Genomic DNA, 18,146 nt, shown 5'->3' on the forward strand with positions numbered 1-18,146 from the left:
ATCTTTGTCAATATCTGTTGTTGCCAATATCTTCTCCAGCCTGGGCTTGCCTTTTCACGCCCTTCATGGTATCTTTTGCTGAGTGGAAGTTTTCAATTTGAAGTCCAGTTTCTGCCCTTTTATCATATGGTTGGTGCTATGCGTGCCCTGTTCAAGAAATCTTTGCCTCTTCCATAAACATCCTTTGAATCCACCCCCCGCCCCCTCCCCCCACCACCTTCTTTGCCTCTGTCTGGCTTCTAGCTGCCAGGTCTCTCCTGGCCCTCTCCCACCTCCTCCCCACTGTGTCCCCACCCCAGTTCTTGTCTCTCTCACTGCATGATATTTCCGCCCAGGGACAGGGCTGGCTCATGTCCATGTCGCTGGGCCTGGCACCAAGGCTGGCACGCACTAGGTGCTCAATAAAAGCTTCATAAATGAAGACAGTGTCTGTGCCCCAGCTGGGGATCAATTAGTTCTAAACACCAGCTCATCAGGAACATTTGAGCAAAGCCAGGAAGTGAAAAACTTTGGAAAAACCAACAACATAGGAATGTTTAGCTTTCTCCCCAACCGGAGCATTAATCACAAAACCTCAGACCTTGTTACATTATTTATTCTTACTTTGCCCCTGACACACAGGCCAGAGAGCCTTTTCCTTACACACACGCGTTGGCTGCAGGGGCTCCTCAACGGCCGCCCCTCCCCCCCACCCCCAGCCCCGTGTTTGCTGCCTCTGAATGTGTGTATGGGGTGGGGGGGGGGCGTCGGCGGTCCCCTTTTAGTCCTTCTCTTCGCCATGCGTGATGACGTAACACAGGTTCCTATAGTCCAGATTGCCACACACATCTGGCGGGAAGGCAGCAAACATCTGCTTGATCTGGGGAAAGAGCCGGGAGTCAGCCTCAACCAGGGCCGAGGGGGGGCCAGAGCCGGGGGTCACCCAAGGGCATTAGGCAGAATGTCGCTCCCCTCTTTGGAGAGGGAGGCATCAGGGTGGAGGCCACAGAGGCCAGGCCAGCAGGTCAGGATCCCACCACCCTTGTTCCCATCCTAGGAGTCAAGGGGGCATCATCTTAGCAGATCACTAAAGAAAGAGCGCTTCCCAGGAAGCTGCTCGTCAGTGCTGAGCAAGGACCTGAAAAGCCGGCGCTCACCTCGTCCTCACTGAAGCGGTCTGCCTGCGTCATGAGCTTCTCTTTGATGCTGTTCAAGGGAGAGAAAGGGTCACATTCAGGGTAAGGGCCACTCTGGACGTGGACACGCAGATCCTGGGGCTGATGGCCCAGGAGGACCCCAACCAGGGCTGGCCCTACAGCCCCCAGATGGCTGTGTGGCCTCGGGCGGCCACTTCAGCTCTCAGCCTCCGTTGTAACGTGGACTCCCCTCTTCACATCAGGTGGGGACCCAATGACATGGCTTTGGGACCCCGACATGACTGTGGGGGCCACTCTGATGTCCCATCGTGCACCAATAATCAGCCTCTAGGTCACTGAGGGGAGCCTCTTTGCCCTGGCTCTAGACGCACCGCCTCTTCAGCTTACGAGTTTTGTGGACATCTGTAAGGTGTTTCGGAGCGTGCGAGGTGCTTGCACTCAGCCAGGGGGCAGGAAGGCTGCCCAGGCCCGCGTCCTCCTGCGCCTGCCCAGGCCTCCTTTGCTCCTCGCAGCCCTGGGAAGTGAGTACTATTATCCCCCTTTTACAGAGAGGGAAACTGTCCCCCTGCGTGGTCCAGAGGAGCAGCTGCCCACAGCGGCCAGAGCTGCCCGGGGCCTGGAGGGATGGCCAGAGGTGGGGCATTTGAGGCTGTGGGGGAGGGACTGGTGCCCCCGGGAGCTCTCAGGGGGTGCAGAGGGCAGGGGTGGGACCAGAGGGCTGAACAGGGCCCTGAGCACCCGTGTGCCCTGTGGCGCCGGCAGCCGCCGCCCTGCTCCAGACCGACGCACATTTTCCATTATTTATGTTACTACAGGACAGTCACAGTTTCCAACTCTCCACGCTGGGGATTTTTCACAGACTCTCTTTCAACCAGAGCCTCCTCTGTGGCCGGCCTGGCAGGCAGCCGTGTCTCTCAGATCCCATAGCCTGGGGATGGCGCCCGCGGTTCCCAAACTGGGTCTCCAAAGGGTTCCTCCCAGCCCTGACTTTGCTCTAGTGGGAGGGAAGGTAGGTGGCAGTAGAGGGGTGGGTTCGGGTCACCCCAGGGGTTCCCCCAGTGCCCCCCTAGGTCTCCAAGATGGGGGTGGGAACCCGGACTCTGAGGGAGGGCTGAAGGAGAGGGCTGCGGCCTGAAGAAACCCTCGGGAACCTCAGGAACCCCTCCCCGACCCCTGAGGAGAATGTGACTCAAAACTCTGGGGGGTGAGGGGCTGTAAGAATGTCTGAGAGACAAGATAGACCCTCGCCACTTCCTCCCTGCCCCCCTGCCCTCTCCCACCCCACCTCCATCACGTGCTATGCTAACGTTGAATAGAAAGCAAAATTAGCCTCCAGCCGAGGCCTCAAGCATCACAGTAATTGGTCGCGAAGCCTGTGACTAAGGAAGAAATCTTGCCTGCCCAGGGTCACCCACAGGCCCAGGGAGGCCTTGGAGGCCCTGAAGGGACAGCTCAGGGGTTGGCTCAGAACACTCAGTGTCTCAGCCCCTGGACCGGCTGCCTCTGCCCGTCCCGCCCCGGCCCGCAAGTCTTGGCTGTCTGCCCTGTGCTCTCCCTGGGCTGAGGCTCCCAGACACAGCAGGCATTAGCGCTCCCTCCTTCAGTGATGCCAGCCCAGTGGAGGCCGGACAGCTGCCCACGGCCACCGCACTCTCTCTGCGGCCCCAGCTGAGCTGGTGCCTTCCCATGGCTACGCCTCCATCCCCACATCCACTTGGGCCCTGGCTAACATCTACTAAATACCCCCCTGTACCCTGGTGGTACAGATGGGGAAACTGAAGCCCAGAGAGAGGAAGAGTCTCACCCAAGGTCTCAGGGACTGTGTGAACGACAGCAGGTGGCCTGGTGACCCTTACCTGGTCCTCTTCCCAACACCCTGGATCCCATTGGTGCTGGCCTCTTGTATTTCACTCACCCATCCACTCGCCTCCATCCCGATGGCCAAGACCCTTGTGGCCGCTGCAACCCTCTCTTCTCCTCCTCCAGGCTGGCCTCCATGTTGCCCCTGCCTAACTGCTGCTTAGGCTCTCACATGCCCCCAGGGCAGACCCAAGGTCCAGGGCCCACACAGGCCCTGCCTTCCTCTGTGTGCTCCAGCCAGGGGGAGCCTTAGTCATCCTTCAGGGCCCACCTCTACCCCCACCCGTTCCTCCCTCGCTACTGGGAAGCCCTCGCCTGGGGACCCCATGTTCCCCATACACATCCACACAGATGGGGACACTGAGGCCCAGAGAGGGGAAGGGACATCTAGTAATGGCTGAACTGGGCAGGGCAGCGGCCTCCTGGCTCCTGGCTGGAAGCTGCCTGAGATGCCTGAGTTCCAGGCAGGACAGGAGACTGGGCTGCGACCCACCCTGACCCGACCTCAGTCCATCTATCACCTGAGGCTTTGGGGAGAGAAAAACCAAAACAGAAGGCCGAGGAGACTTACAAATCAGCCTTGACGAAACCTTTCCCTTCAGTGTCGAACACATTGAAGGCGTGGAGAATGGTCTCCTCCGGGTCCGTACCTAGAAGCAGCGCACACAGGCAGGGGGAGCATCAGGATGAAGAGGCCAGGCAGCGGCTGGGGCTGGGGCAGGTCCCATGGCCCCTACAGAGGCCAAGGGCTCAGGGAGCTTCCTCCCCAGCTTCTAGTCCACAGTGAGGCCAGAGAAGGGATGTTTCAGAGAAACAAGGAACAGTATAATAGCCAAGGGCTCTGCATATAGCAACAATCAGCCTGCACAGATGCACCTGGAAAGGCCTACCAGGCTTTTACTATGGGCTTAACCCTCCTGCCCATTGGTCCCATTTTACAGATGAAGAAACTGGGGCTCAGAGAGGTTAAGTGACTCGTCCAAGTTCTCACAACTGATGCTATGTGATTCGACGATGGATGGAGGAGAACAGCTTTTACTTGGGGGCTGGAGGTGGGGGCACTGGCAGCGGCATTGGAGGAGTCTGAGAGGTTGTCCAGGCCAGAGGCGGGGCAGGTGGGTCCACAGGTTTGTGGGAGTGAGGGTGGGGGGACAGGAGAGGCAGAGCGCATCCGGAGCAGTTCTGGTTTTATCACTTTTATGGTGTGGGCTTTAGGGAAAGATGTCATTAGAAGAAATGGTTCTACTAACACAATGGGATTAAATACCCAGCCTTCTGGTGGTACAGATGGGGAAACTGAAGCCCAGAGAGAGGAAGGGTCTCACTCAAGGTCTCAGGGACTGTGTGAACGACAGCAGGTGGCCTGGTGACCCTTACCTGGTGCTCTTCTCCCCGTCACACTGACCTCCCTTCTCACTATGGAACCACGGGATGTCCCCTTCCTTCTTAAGGCTCAGCTGTGTCATTGGTGAAATGGAGACAAGGGCGGGGTTTGCTGCCCGCCTCCCAGGATCAGTTAAGATAAAGGGTCATTAATGGGCAAGGTCTTGACCAACATTATTATGGCCACAGACACATCTGAGCGCTCTGTGCCAAGTCCATCCTGCAGCTTCGGCACTGTGCCCCATGGGACTCCAGCACACCCCTTGTGGTAGGTCCTGATGCGCCAGTTTGTCAAAGAGGAAACTCAGGCTCAGAGAGGCTCTGTTACTTGCCTGAGGTCTCCAGATATAAGGGGAGGAAGGGTTTGAAGCCAACTCCTTGAACCTCCAGAGCCCCCTTCTTGTTCTGCCATGCTGTGCTCCTGTTACTCAGACTGGGTCAGGGCCAGCTGTGTCCCCCACATCAGGCTGGGTCAGGGTCATCTGTGTCCCCACATCAGACTGGGTCAGCGTCATCTGTGTCTCCCCCATCAGACTGGGTCAGCGTCATCTGTGTCTCCCCCATCAGGCTGGGTCAGGGCCAGCTGTGTCTCCACATCAGGATAATCCAGGACAGGATGATATCTGAGTGACTCCACATTTCTGAGACTGGCCCTGAGTGACTGGGCCGGGCTCAGTACTGACCTTGCCAGCCTGGGAGCTCCTAGAGGCAGAGCCGTGGGCTTCCTCTAGGTAGGGTGGCAGGGAGCCAGTGTGCCCAGGCCAGAGGCTCCATCCAGGGCCCGTCACAGCCTGGCCTTGCAGGAGGAGAAGGGTTGGCCACAGGATTATGCTTGGGGAGCTGCTGTGCAGTCTCTGCCTCCCAGGGTCTCCGGAGAGACCTCTGTGCCGGGGCAGCCTGGCTCCAGCCTGCTTTCCTCAGGACTGGCTGTGTGTGGACCAGCTGCCCTGGGTTCAGGCCCCATGGCTGGACATTCACCACACCCGCTTCTCCCTTCTCTCCTCTGCTCTGCAGACTGCAAACCTCATCAAATGGGCTGCAGAGAGACTGCTTCCCCTCACTGCTGTTGGGAACCTCATGACAGTGTCCTTGTCCCAGTTAGAGGGACGAGGTGGTGCCTGCCCAGCCCCCCGGCTCCTGTCCCCACCCCAGGCTCAGCCACGTTCGCATGACAGGCTCAGCTGGAGCTCCAGCCCCGGAGCCCCTGCGAAAATGAGAAAAAGCTGCAGCCCTGGGTCGGAGCTCTTAGCTCAGCTGCAGACGGACACGAGCTCCAGGACTTGCTTTAAAGCCATGGCTGGAGTCACGCATGTCTTTGCCTGTGAGTGTGCCCCTGCCCTGCCCCCTGGACTTCTACGCTCTTCAAGGAGGTGGCCATGGTCCCAGGAATAACCCTTAACAGCTTCCCAGAGGGGGGCCTGAGGGCACTGTTCTGTCAGCTGGACAACACCAGGCTGTCGTGGGTTTAGTGGTGGCCCCCCAAAGATATACCCAGGTCCTCATCCCCAGGACCTGGAAATGTCACTTGGCAAAAGGGCCTCTGTAGATGTAAGGAAAGGCTCTTACGATGGACTGATCACCCTGGCTTATCCGGGTGGGCCCTAAATCCAATAACAAGTGTCCTTACAAAAGTGAGGCAGAGGGAGACAGAAGAGGAGGGGGCAGTATGACCACAGAGGCAGAGATGGGACCAAAGCAGAGACCAGAAGCTAGAAAAGGTCAAGAACGGGTTCTCCCCTGGAGCCTCGCAGGGAGCCCGACCCGCCAGATTTCAGATTTCTGGATTCCAGAACTGAGAGAATACATTGCTGGGGTTTTTTTGTTTTGTTTTGTTTTTTTTGCGATACGCGGGCCTCTCACTGCTGTGGCCTCTCCCGTTGCGGAGCACAGGCTCCGGACGTGCAGGCTCAGCGGCCATGGCTCACGGGCCCAGTCGCTCCGCGGCATATGGAATCTTCCCGGACCGGGGCACGAACCCGTGTCCCCTGCATCGGCAGGCGGACTCTCAACCACTACGCCACCAGGGAAGCCCCATTGCTGGTTTTTTGAGCCGTCAAGTTCGTGGTCATCTGTTACAGCAGCCTCGGGAAACTAACACAGCCCCCATTTTACAGACAGAAAAACTGAGGTGCAAAGAGCCGATAAGCCTTGCCCAAGGTCACCCTGGGGGTCAGTGTGAGACCAGGTCTTAAGCCCAGTTGTAGCCGAAGCGCCAGGGGAGGGTATCAGGCAGGGATGACGATGAGCCCCACCCCGCAAGGGCAGCTGCAGCCCAGGCTGGCCCTTCCTTCTGACCACAGAACCCCAGCCCGGCCTGATGCTGCATCTCAGGGGAGTGCAGTGGTTAGAGCCAGAGTCGGGGTTACAGTTCCATCCCTGCCACTTCGATGCTGGGACACCTGGAGCAGGTGTGGTGACCCGTCTGAGCCTGGGTCTCCTCACTCACGAATGAGGCCCCTGATCCTCTCCCTGGAGGAGAAGCCCATCCTGTACTGGGGTTGGCCACAGAAGCTTCCAGAACGCCCCTCCCCCATACCACCTTCTCCTGTCAGCAGCGGGCGGTAAGGCAGAACAGCCAAGATGAGCCCAGGGCTAGGAAGGTGGGGCTGGGGCTGGGGCGCCATCCTGACGGTGGGTGAAGGACTTTCTCGCAAACTGTCCCGCTGGGCGCCTCACAGCCCTGCAAACTGGGGGTCATCACATTCACCCCACTCTGTGTTATGGAGGTGGAAATCGAGGCAGGGTCTTGTGTGTGTGCCCCGGGGGCTGGTGTCTGGGGCTGCGTCGTGCATCGGTGCGGGGTACGTCAGCACGCAGGGCCCTGCCTACCCACACCCACTCGCCCATCCCCTCCCCAGGGCCCCCTGGGGCCTCACTCACCCTTCAGCTTCTCCCCAAACATGGTCAGGAAGACGGTGAAGTTGATGGGCCCGGGGGCCTCCTTCACCATGGCCTCCAGCTCCTCGTTCTTTACGTTGATGCGGCCTAGGGGAGGCACCCAGGAGTACAAGGAGGGTCAGAGGGGACCCTGCCTGCAGGCAGCCCCAGAGAGCAGAGCATCCTGCAGGATCCCCCAGCCCTACCGTCTCACCCGCCCCCCACTCAGCCCTAAGGCCCTGCCCCCCTGCTGGGGGACCTCGGGATGGGGACACATCCAGCCGTGGTCAGCACGGGGCTGCCCCCAGCCTCACCACCCGCCTGCCACCACCTCAGCCTCCCTGGAAAGGAGAGCAAATTCGTGGGTATCCCCATGTTACAGATGAGGAAACTGAGACCCAAAGAAGCTGAAGCTGAGGAACACAGGGGTGGAAGGCCTGGGCCTCAGGGCTCAGGTGCCCCAGGAGGGGACGGGGACCCGGGTTCCTCACGGTCCCAGGGGACAAGCAGATCTCTGGGGGCTTAAGGCTCAGTCCGGAAGTGAGTTGGTTACGCCCCTGTCCCCCAGCCCCAGTGCCCCCATCCAGGCTTCAGGCCCATCCCTGGGCCCTCAGAGAAGGCAAAAGCCTCGCTGGCAGCTGAAGACCGTCCAGTAACCCGAGTCCCACCCCTGGATATCTCCAGCCTCGTCCCCACCCACTACGTCTCCCCCTGCTCTGCTGACCCCTCCCCCTCCCCTCCCCCTCCCAGCCTTTGCACGGGCCACTACTGCCCCTCTTCCCCACCACCTGTGTCTCCCCCTGCTCTGCTGCCCCCCTCCCTCCCCTGGCCAGTCCTCCTCTAACACCCGGGATCTCCCCTGACCCGCCAGGCAGTGGCCGCCCCTCCTCGGCACCCCCAGAGAACACCAGCCCCTCACACCCCTGCGCCAACCGCCTGGCCTGCCCCCAGCTGCCGACCCTTTCTGGATGGCCAGGGCTCGGATTGCCCCCCATCCCCAAGCCTCCGGCTGCTGGGCACCCACCCAGGGCAGCAAAGGTGTCCCTCAGGTCCTCCTTGTCGATGAAGCCATCCCGGTTCTGGTCCATGATGGTGAAAGCCTGGCAGAGACACGGGCACTGAGCAGCCACCCCCGCCTGCCCAAGCCCAGGCGCCCTCCCCAGAGAGATCCCCCCTCCCTGCAAGGGGCTGTCCTCCCGACCACTGTTGCCTGGGCAACCTCAATACAGGCCCTCTGGCCACCCGGTCACCCAGCTCAGCATGACGCCGGCATGAGAGTGATGGTCAACCTGCCCTGGGCTCCTGCTGTGTGCCAGCACGTGCTGGGGCTTCGTGCCCGTCCCTCATGTCATGCTCCCAGCAGCCCCATTTTACGGAGAGTGAAACTGAGGCTCGGAGAGAGGAAGGGCTTGCCCTAGGTCACACAGCAAGCAAAGGCTCGGGGAGAGGCAGGGTAGAGGCTGCCCAAGGACAGCTCGTCACCTCTCCAGAGGCTAAGCTATAGCACGGCAGCCTCTAAGGATAGTGATGTCATCACCCCCCAGCGACTGAGGGCTGAGCCCACGCCCTGCCGGCTCCCTAAGGGCTTTCCGTGCATTCCTGTAACCCTCCCCCGGCCCTGGGGGCGGCTGACCAACCTCTTTAAACTCCTGGAGCTGCGACTGATCGAACATGGAGAAGACGTTGGAGCTGGCTCCGCCTTCTGCTCTTTTCCGGGCTCTCCTGGGTGCCTGTGAGGGTCCAGGGGACGCCTTACAGAAGCCCCTTCCCGGGAAGGTCCCCCATTCGCCCCACTCAACCCTCAGGGCTCATCTCCTGAAGGACACTGCCCACCCCCACGGACCCCAGCAGACAGACCAGGCTCCTCAGGAAGGCTGGCAGAGAAGCAGGGCGTTTCCCCGCTTCTTCCCGGCGAGAAGCCAACAGAGCGGCTACCCCGCGGGGCTACCTGCGGCTTCCCCGACAGGCCCCTGACTCCAGAACGCAGGAGGTCAGTGCCCAGGATGCGGAGCAGACAGGGGGGTCTTTTCTGGCACCAGCCACCGTGTGGGGGCCCCTCCTCTCCTGCCCCCCTCCCCGGTGTTCAGGGTAACACCCAGATCCCTTAGCCCTGCGACGTCTGCTCCCTCTCCCAGAGCATCCTCCCCCGGCAACCTGGGTCCCCCCCACTTGCTTTGAGCTTCCTTCTCTCCCAACATTTGCTCCTGCCATTCCCACTACCTGGGACACCTTCCCTGCCTTCCATCGGGGTGAATCCTCATCCTTCAGGCTTAATTCCCCCGCCTCCTCCTCTGAGAAGCCTTCCCTGACTAACCCCTCCCAAGGCCAACTTAGAGCTCCCCCACCCCCTCTGTCCCTCCCCACCAGTCTTGGGCTTCCACACCCCGTAGCACGTAGCACACTGTCCGGCCATATCTCCCTGTGTCTGTCTCACCGCTGGGCTCCCCTCCCCCGCCCAGGGCCTGGCTCCGATCTGGACTGGTTTGGAAGTAGCGGCCCAGAGCTCAGGGCATATCTCAGGGCAGCAGGCAGAGCAGGTGACCGACCACGTGGAGTGTCTCTGGCCAGACTTCCTGCCTCTGTGTGTTTCTTTCCAGATATCATGGTGCCTGAGAGTCGTCCACTACTGGGCATTTGCTGAAAGCTCTCTGTTCCCAAACCCCTCCAAGGGACCGTTCTCTCAGCAGCCGTCACTGAGGTCCCCATGTGCAAGGAGCCCCAGACTTGGCTTGTGATGGGGGGGACAGGACAGGCGGGACTTCACAGAGGAGGAGGTGGAAGGGGACCCTCCACAGATGTGGGCGTCCCACACCCAGCTCGGGCCTCCATCTCAGCCCCTTTCACCCTCTGTGCCCAGCCCCGTCCACCCCACCCCAGGGCCCGGGCTTCCCTGGAGCCCCCGCGCCCGCCCCCAGCGCCTCTGTGGTCTCCCCTCCCCCGGCTCACTCCTGTCCGCTCGCCCAATGTCCCCATCCCCGCACTTGCCCCCAACTCCTCCGGGTTCCTGGGCTCACTTCAGGAGCCCCAGTGCCCGGATGACTTATAATTAGCTTTTACTGGGTCCTTTGTCTTCACTAATCCTTTGAAAGGGGGCTGGCAGGGCGGCCAGGACGTTATGATTCTGTAAAACCCCTGTAATATTTATAAATCCCTTCAGACGTCATAAAGAAAAGAACCTCCCTGTGGAATTCATCTCACATAATTACATATACATTTCCTTAATAAAAAGCAGTCACTTCCGTCTGTGGGATATGCTGCCCTTTCTCTCCTCAGACCTGCCCTTGGCCACGGCATCCCCCATCCCTGTCTCGCCCCAGGCTTTCAAGTCCATCTGGGGGAAACGTCACCCTACTGTGTGGCAGACCCTGTTCTAGAACCTTGCAAGGAAGGAAGGGGCTGTTTTCTCCTACTGCACAGGCAAACCTGAGGCCCAGGGCCCTGACCGGGCTTCTGATCTCCCAGCCAGGACCCTTTCCAGCCCAGCTGTCTTGGAAATTCCCTTTTATAATGTGCCTCTAAAAATCCGCTGAAGGGAACATCTCAGGGCAGAAGGGGTCACCCAGACCTGAGTTCTAATCCTGCCTTTGCTACTCACAGCCTCTGTGATGTTAGGAAAATCAGTTTTCTGCCCTGAGCCTCATTTATAAAACCGAGATGACGTCTCCCTCAAAGCATCCGGACATGTATTAGGTACCTGCTGACCTCCAGCCAGGCCCTGTGCCCAATCCCAGGGACCTAGAGCTGAATCAGGCCTGGTCCTTGTCCCCAAGGAGCTCACAGTCCAGCTGGGAGACAGACAATCACTAGAGGGTGATGGGTGGGGGGGAAGATGCTGAGAACACAGAGGAGCCTCTGTACCGCTGGGGTACTCAGGGCGGACCTCCTGGAGGAGGTGGCTTCTGAGCTGAGGCTTGACAGAGTTCTCAGGCCAGGAGGGACCGATGAGGGTGAGTGAGACAGGGGCATGAAAGAACGGCACCACTGAGAGCCTACAGGGAGACCCAAGGGGCTGGAGCACAGGGGCAAGGGGAAGGTGGCAGGGCAGGCCCCACATGGCCTGAAGGACCCCATAGCAAGGCCAGCAGCCCCCATGCCAGGCTCCGTAGGACCCAGGCTGTCCTGGAATAGTGACCCCGACCCCCATAGGAAACATATTCTCTCAGTGATATCAGAGCCCCACTTTTCCCTGAAACCTCCAAGCCTGGCCCATCCTGTCCCCCTCCACCCTCCTCTTCCTCGCCCCCCGCCCCAGCTTTCACCTCAGCAGCCCCCACCGAGTCCAGGAAGGCAGAGACCCAAATCAGTACCCACAAGGATGGACTGGCCGGGTGCAAGGATGACATCAAGGGTGAAGAAAAGGTCAGGACAGGCACAACATCAGGTCAAGTTCAAGGTCAGGGTGAGTTCAGGCAATGAGGTCAAGGTCAGAATCACAAATGCAGTCAAGGTCACAGGATGAGGTCAAGGTCAGGAGGCGGGGCAGCACCAGCCTACCATGGTCTGGATGGCTCCCTCGCGCTGCAGCAGGGCTGCGAGAGCGCAGCGACAGCTCTTTAAATAGTGCTCCATGTCCGGACGACAGTTTGGAAGGTGACAAAGGACAGAAAGGGGGCCTCCCTGCCAGACACCTGTCAGGGGCCATTGAGAGTGGGTGGAGTTGTGGAATCCAGAGACTGTCCAAACCACAACGATCTCCACCAGTGCAGGGCCAACAGGATCTCTGCGGCCAAGGGACCGAGGCCCAGGAAGGGGCTCCTGGCTGAGGGCACACGAGAAGCTGAGGCCTGGGGCCAGCTAGGGAGACTTGGCCTTGGGCCACGCAAGTTCAGGAGAGCTCCCAAGGCAGGGCCACCCACGCCAACTGGGGAGACTCAGGGCGGCACCGTGGCCCGAGCCCTCGAGCTGTGTGACTCTCGGTGGGACACCATCCTGCAGAAGGCTCGGGCCTCTCATGTGAAAAGCGGGGAGCTCGTGACGCTTCTTGGTCAGCCCATGGAGAGCGTTTCTGCATCAGCCTGGCCTGCAGGGACCCCTCAACCAATAGGACTACTGCCACCATTACCCACCCCAGCCTGGGCCCCCCCAGGGCCTTGAAAATAGTCCAGGGAGTTGAGAGAGCAAAGAGACAAGAAAAATGGAAGTGACTCTGATGAAGGAGAACTGAGAAATCACATGCCCATCCGCTCTGGCCACACACATAGTGGGACGTAGCCCGTCCCCACCAGGCCTGGGCCGGCCCAAGAAGTCTCTAGTTCATGTGACAAGCCGAGCCTGCACCTGCCCATGGCAGGGGCCCCAAAGCAGCCCGGCTGCCCAGTCTATCCAGCCAAGTCGGCCCCCACCTGGGACCACCACGCCTGATGGGCTGCCAGGGCCGGCAGTGCTGGGCTCAGGCTGTGGTCCCACCCGGCCCCAGGCACAGGACGGCTTAACTGTCCCCGGAGCTGGCCTTAGGCCTCCAGGCCCCGGTACGGCTGATCCCCTGTCTTGGGGGAGGGAATGTGATGACGATGAAAACAGTAAGAGTAGCTAACGTTAATGAAACGCAGCAAGTCAGGCTATATCCTAAAACTTGTGTCTTCACATTGACTCCTTTACCCCATTTTCCAGGTCAGGAGACTGGGGCACACACGGGTTAAGTGACTCACCCAGGCTGATAAGTAGTGGTGCCAGGATGAGGGCTCCTTTCTAGTGGTTCCAGAAGGTTGTGCCCATTGCGATGCTCCCCTCCCCGAGCCATCCTGGACCAGCTGACTCTTACCAGCCCCTCTGACCTCCCCGAGAACTGTGATGGAATCTGCCGCCCTGAGCTGGGGCCAGGCCCTGCCATGCTGCCCGCTGGCAGGGACCAACCACACGGGCTACAGGTGTTCAGCAGGTCAGGGTGAAGGGAAACTGGCTCTGGGCACAGGAGCCAGGATTCCAGTCGCAGCCCCATCTCCACCCACGGTGGGAGATGAACTGGGCGAGCACGGCAGACGCCTGCCCCTTTCTGGGCCTGAGTGGAGGGGCAGGTGGCCACTGTCCATGCCAGCTGTGGCAGCAGCCTTTCCTGGCCTGGTCCATGAGCCTGGCCCTGGGGCCTCCTGGCTCTGGGCTTGCTGAGAGGGGAGAGATGATGCTATCCGGGGCTACTACCCCTGCTTCCTGCTGGCCGGAGGTGTCCATATGCGAGGCCTGGATGCCCCTGAGCTCCTGCTTCTGGGGATCACTGCTCAGGACAATGCAGGGGCTCCTGAGGACCCAGGACAGTCCTGAGCACTCCGAGGGCCGCCCAGCCTGCCAGGAGGAGGGAACTGCAAGAGGGAATCGCAATGAAACTCGGAGTGAGTCACACAGAGCTCGCAGTGCTGAGTAAATGAGTCCCTGTGGTTTCCTTCCCTGGCCGCCTCTTCCGTCATATTATGAAAGCAGGAAGAGCTAGTCAGAAACCTGGTGGAGACCGTGGAAATCCCCAAGGAGAGATGGTCGGGAAACACTTGTCCCTGGGGTGGGGGGAGTAGGGGGAGATGTGGGGAGCATGCAGCGGTCCTGAGAGAAAGACGCTTTGAGTTCCACCCTCACGGTGGGACTCTCTCAGCAACACACAGACCCTCAGTCTTCCCCATCTGAGAAATGGTGCCAGTGAGCTGGCTGCTTGGAAGCAGCCATCAGGCAGCCCAGCGCCCTGGGAAGGAGTCACTGGCCCGGTTTGGAGGGCAGAGCCCCCACGTGGATGGAATTCTTTTTCTTTTTTTAATAAATTTTTTAATTTTTGGCTGCGTTGGGTCTTCATTGCTGCGCGCGAGCTTTCTCTAGTTGCAGCGAGCGGGGGCTACTCTTCATTGCGGTGCGCGGGCATCTCATTGCGGTGGCTCCTCTTACTGCGGAGCACGAGCTCTAGGCGCGTGGGCTCAGTAGTTGTGGTGCGCGAGCTCTAGGCGCGCGGACTCAGTAGTTGTGGCGCACGGGCTTAGCTGCTCCGCGGTATGTGGGATCTTCCCGGACCAGGGCTCGAACCCCTGTCCCCTGCATTGGCAGGCTGATTCTTAACCACTGTGCCACCAGGGAAGTCCCTGGATGGAATTCTTGATGAAACTTACCACCGCAGTCCCCCATCTGCCTGATGGGGCCACGGCAAGTCTGTTGCCATCACCAGGTCACATTGTTCAGCTCGGCTGACCACTGGGTGACGGCCAGTTGTTGGGGTCAGAGAGACCCCCGAGGGGTTTGTGCTCCCAGCCAGGTGCCTCCAGGAGCAATTAGTCTCAGAACTGGAATTTCAGGTGGGCCCCAGGGAGTCAGAGGACTTAGACGCTTGTGAAGGGCACCCCACTTTCCAGAGGGCAACCCGAGGTCTCAGGGGTGACCAAGCCAGGATGGGAACTTGAAAGAGACCAATTGCCTTAGGACAAGGCCACCCCCCTGCAGGGAGACAGCTGTCACCCAGACCACATGAGAGCAAGCTGGGGCAGATGACTTTACCCCTAACCTCTCACCACTAACTCTTTGTCATCAGCAGGCTGTCCCCTGCCCTCCCAGGCCCACTGCCCTGGGATACTGCCCCCACCGCCCCCGCCAGCCACCACCTTGACCTCCAGTGCTTTCCAAATCCTTCCTTCATTTTCCTTCCTCCAAGCCGCCTTTGCCCCCTCCCCTCCCCCACTGGAGTCACTGTCTATCTCCAACCTCTACTCCGCAGAGCAAGGACCACCTGCTTTTCCCTCACCACCATTGCCCCACCTAGAGGCTTCTACTCACCTGGTCTATGGGAGCATGGAGGGAACCAGCAGTCCTCTGAGTCCAGCCCTGCTAGCTGCTGAGTGTCTTTTGCAGCCTCCCCATCAAGTGGATGTTGCTTGCATACCACCTGTGATGGGGAGCTCACCACTTCCCGAGCAAAGGCAACTCAAATTGGCAAATGCTCATTGATTTTCTACTGTGGCCCTCCACTGGGTGTTCTGGGGGACTAAGAACTCATCCTTGACAATTCCTGGGCTTGGGTCATTGTAGTAACCCAGTCAGACAATGTACGCTGAGTTTCTTCATTCGCTCATCAATTATTTATTGGGTGCTGGGCACAGCGCTGAACAAAACAGGTGTGGCTCTGAGAGTGAGGGGACCAGACAAAAAGTGCCAACGCCCACCCGTTCAGAGGGGACATTATGGGCTGGGACCCAATGAACTGGGCCTTGAAGGATGAGGAAGACGCAGTGGGAGAGGTCACTGCTCTGGGAGGAGAGCAGATAAGGTGTGGGTGTCCTGGGGCACCTACGGAGTTGCTCAGATATGAAGGGTCAAGTGGGAGGGGCCGGGGCCCAGCGGGAGACGGGAGCAGAGGGGGCAGGGCTGTTCAGAGGTGGCCTCCCGACCATCGAGAGGTGACCTCGAGGCCCCAAGCAGGACCCAGCAAAGAGTTCCCAGACCGGGCTTGGGGCTCCCTCTTCTCTTGGTCTAGGGTCACTCTTGGCCCACTGAGCAGAGGAATCCCGTCCTTTCTCCTCCTGCAGCCTTCAAACCCGCAGCTATTTTTATAGCAGGATGCTGTGGCCACAGGCCCCTTGAACGGGGCGCCTCTCCCATGCTTCTGCAGATCGAGCACACTGGCCAGCCCTCCTGCCGCTGCTATGAAACAGGCAGGAGGCATCCTGGGAGACATTCTTCTTAGCTTTAAAGGCTTCCTTGTCTTTTCTAAGTGGCTCCAAATTAGAGGAAGGCTCCAGACAGGGGCGGGCCTGGGGAGGAGGGGACAGCAGGGAGTTTGGGAAAAGACAGACCTCCCCCTAATTATCCTTTAGATCTCGGGCCATCCCATCTGCTAATTAGAAAGTTGATGTATGTGAAAGGCAATTTCCTTTGGGATAAGAAGGAGCAAAGGGTAAATCGGCTCTAAGTCTGGGTTCTGCTCGAAACATTAACTGCAGAGTGGTGGCCTGCGTCTGGCCCCCGGTCACTTGGGAGGGGGCGGATGCCTCCACCATGAGCACAGGGACTACTGTGGCAGCAGCACGTGTTGGATGTTCCGCGACCAATGCCGGATTTACTGGTCTGGATTCTGAGTGGGGAAAGTGGTCCTCAGGAAGCTTGCACCTCCCTGGTGTTAGGGTCCTGCCTCCCAGGGATTATTTGGTGAGCCTCCTTGGGAGAGGGAGGGGACCGACCCCTTTGTCCAGTCTCTTATCTCATGACTGGGGATGTGATGAGGAGGTGGGGGATGGTGAAAAGCAGGTATCAGAAGCCAGACCTCCTGACCCCGGGCTTGACCACCCCCCGGCCCCCCCAGGGGAGACCCTTCTCACATGCTCACCTTGCCTTCCTCAGAGTTAAGTAGCTACAGAGTTTGACAGGACGGTTTGGCGACCAGGTCACAGCCAGGAGGATCCAGGGGTCCACGGGTAGAAGTGGGGGCTCTCACTGCCGCGTCACTGCAGAGGATGACAGTGACTTGTCTTCCCAGCCTCAGTAGCCACAAGGCAGGTCAGACCTAGCAACAACTTGTGCTGAGGAGTTGCAGGGATGTATAGGAGCACAGGAGCAACCTAGGGATTGTAGCTCACAGCTCAGCTCAGACATGTGCAGGTATTCTTGGGTTGCATTAATAGAGGTCTAGGTCCTCAGTACAGGGAGGTGACGGTGCAACCTTCTGTTGACCTACACAAACAATAGAAAACTTAGGCTTGAACCTAGGACTGAGCTTTGCAGGGGAGGGCTTTTAGGAGGATAGCCACATGAATTGTGGCTGGAGAGTAACAGCCTTGGTGGGAAGCATAATTGTGGCAGTTTAGCAGCTGGGCCATGCATGGCCTGTACCCACTCAACTGGGACCACTCTTCAGCTCTCCAGCCTCCATTGTCCTTCCTCTGGGTATTTGCCGTCAGGCTCATAGGCTTTTCTCCAAGCTCTGTGCCTTGGGAAGAACTTTCCCTCTGTTATCCCATTTTAATTCTACTTTGGGTTATTAGCTATTGCTACGTAAAGAATCACCCAAATCACAGTGGCGTGTTCACGGTTTCTATGGGTCAGAAATTCAGAAAATGCATAGCAAGGAAGGCTTGTCTCTACTTTGAAATGTCTAGGACTAAGGCCAGGGATGGCCGGACAGCTAGCACTGGAAACATCTGAAGGCTTGACCACGCATGTGTTTGGGGTCTGGACTGGGAAGGGGAGAGGGGGACCAGCCCCCTGGTTCACAAAGCACAGACCTCATCCCATTGGACAGCTGAGAAAACTGAGGCCTGAGGCAGGGAAGGGCTGGCTCGAGGTGCCACTGGAAGACGTTTACCACATCCTGGAAGAGACACCTGGGAGCCGAGTCAGCGGGGACGTCCAGAAGGGCTTCCCACTCTTCGAGATGCGGGACATCCTGGTGGCAGACGGTGGCACAGGCAATGCTTGGACCTGGGACCCCCCCAGGGGCCTGGAGGCTGCCAAGCAGGCCCATTTGCTGCACTAATGTGTGCCTTCTGCTGCTCGGGGCCTCCTCACAGCCTCTCCTGCGAGCCAGGCCAGAGGCAACAGGACAAACTATAATGATGTCAAACCACGCCCTGCTGCCCTGGCTTAGCAAATAGCCCGGTTGCCCAGCATCCAGCAGCTTCCACCCCCGCCTGGCTCAGGGTGGGGTGAATCAGAAGCCAGGACAGGGGGTGGGCCACTTTTTTTTTTTTTTTTTTGCGATACGCGGGCCTCTCACTGTTGTGGCCTCTCCCGTTGCGGAGCACAGGCTCCGGACGCGCAGCCTCAGCGGCCATGGCTCACGGGCCCAGCCGCTCCACGGCATGTGGGATCTTCCCGGACCGGGGCACGAACCCGTGTCCCCTGCATCGGCAGGCGGACTCTCAACCACTGAGCTACCAGGGAAGGGGTGGGCCGCTTTTTAATGCCCCCTCCCACCCCTACCCCCCAGGAAAA

At 59.3% G+C, this 18,146-nt stretch overlaps 1 protein-coding gene across 3 annotated transcripts; it reads right to left on the reverse strand.

Moving 5' to 3' along the window:
• Positions 1–652: 652 nt before the first annotated feature.
• Positions 653–9,529, reverse strand: MYL10 (myosin light chain 10). Of its 3 annotated transcripts, none has more exons than XM_030872134.2 (7): positions 9,477–9,529; positions 8,894–8,986; positions 8,281–8,356; positions 7,260–7,364; positions 3,568–3,646; positions 1,137–1,185; positions 653–859 (listed from the first exon to the last, which is right to left on the reverse strand). In XM_030872134.2, the coding sequence occupies exons 2-7, from the start codon at positions 8,927–8,929 to the stop codon at positions 761–763; spliced, it is 444 nt and encodes a 147-aa protein (XP_030727994.2). In that variant the 5' UTR covers positions 8,930–8,986; positions 9,477–9,529; the 3' UTR covers positions 653–760. The 3 variants fall into 3 exon arrangements, with proteins under 3 accessions (XP_030727994.2, XP_060140926.1, XP_060140927.1); XM_060284943.1 differs by lacking the exon at positions 9,477–9,529 and adding an exon at positions 9,205–9,245; XM_060284944.1 differs by lacking the exon at positions 9,477–9,529 and adding an exon at positions 9,114–9,237.
• Positions 9,530–18,146: the final 8,617 nt, after the last annotated feature.

Source organism: Globicephala melas, chromosome 15 (genome assembly GCF_963455315.2).
Source record: "Globicephala melas chromosome 15, mGloMel1.2, whole genome shotgun sequence".
Classification (NCBI taxonomy): domain Eukaryota; kingdom Metazoa; phylum Chordata; class Mammalia; order Artiodactyla; family Delphinidae; genus Globicephala; species Globicephala melas.

Bases quoted from the DNA above. Each gene is read 5' to 3' on its own strand.
- MYL10 (XM_030872134.2), bottom strand. From the start codon at position 8,929: ATGTTCGATCAGTCGCAGCTCCAGGAGTTTAAAGAG. The intron at 8,357-8,893 runs GTTGGTCAGCCG...TGTCTCTGCCAG, and splicing joins AGCTCCAGGAGTTTAAAGAG to GCTTTCACCATCATGGACCA. The intron at 1,186-3,567 runs GTAAGTCTCCTC...TCCCTTGAACAG, and splicing joins GGTTTCGTCAAGGCTGATTT to CATCAAAGAGAAGCTCATGA.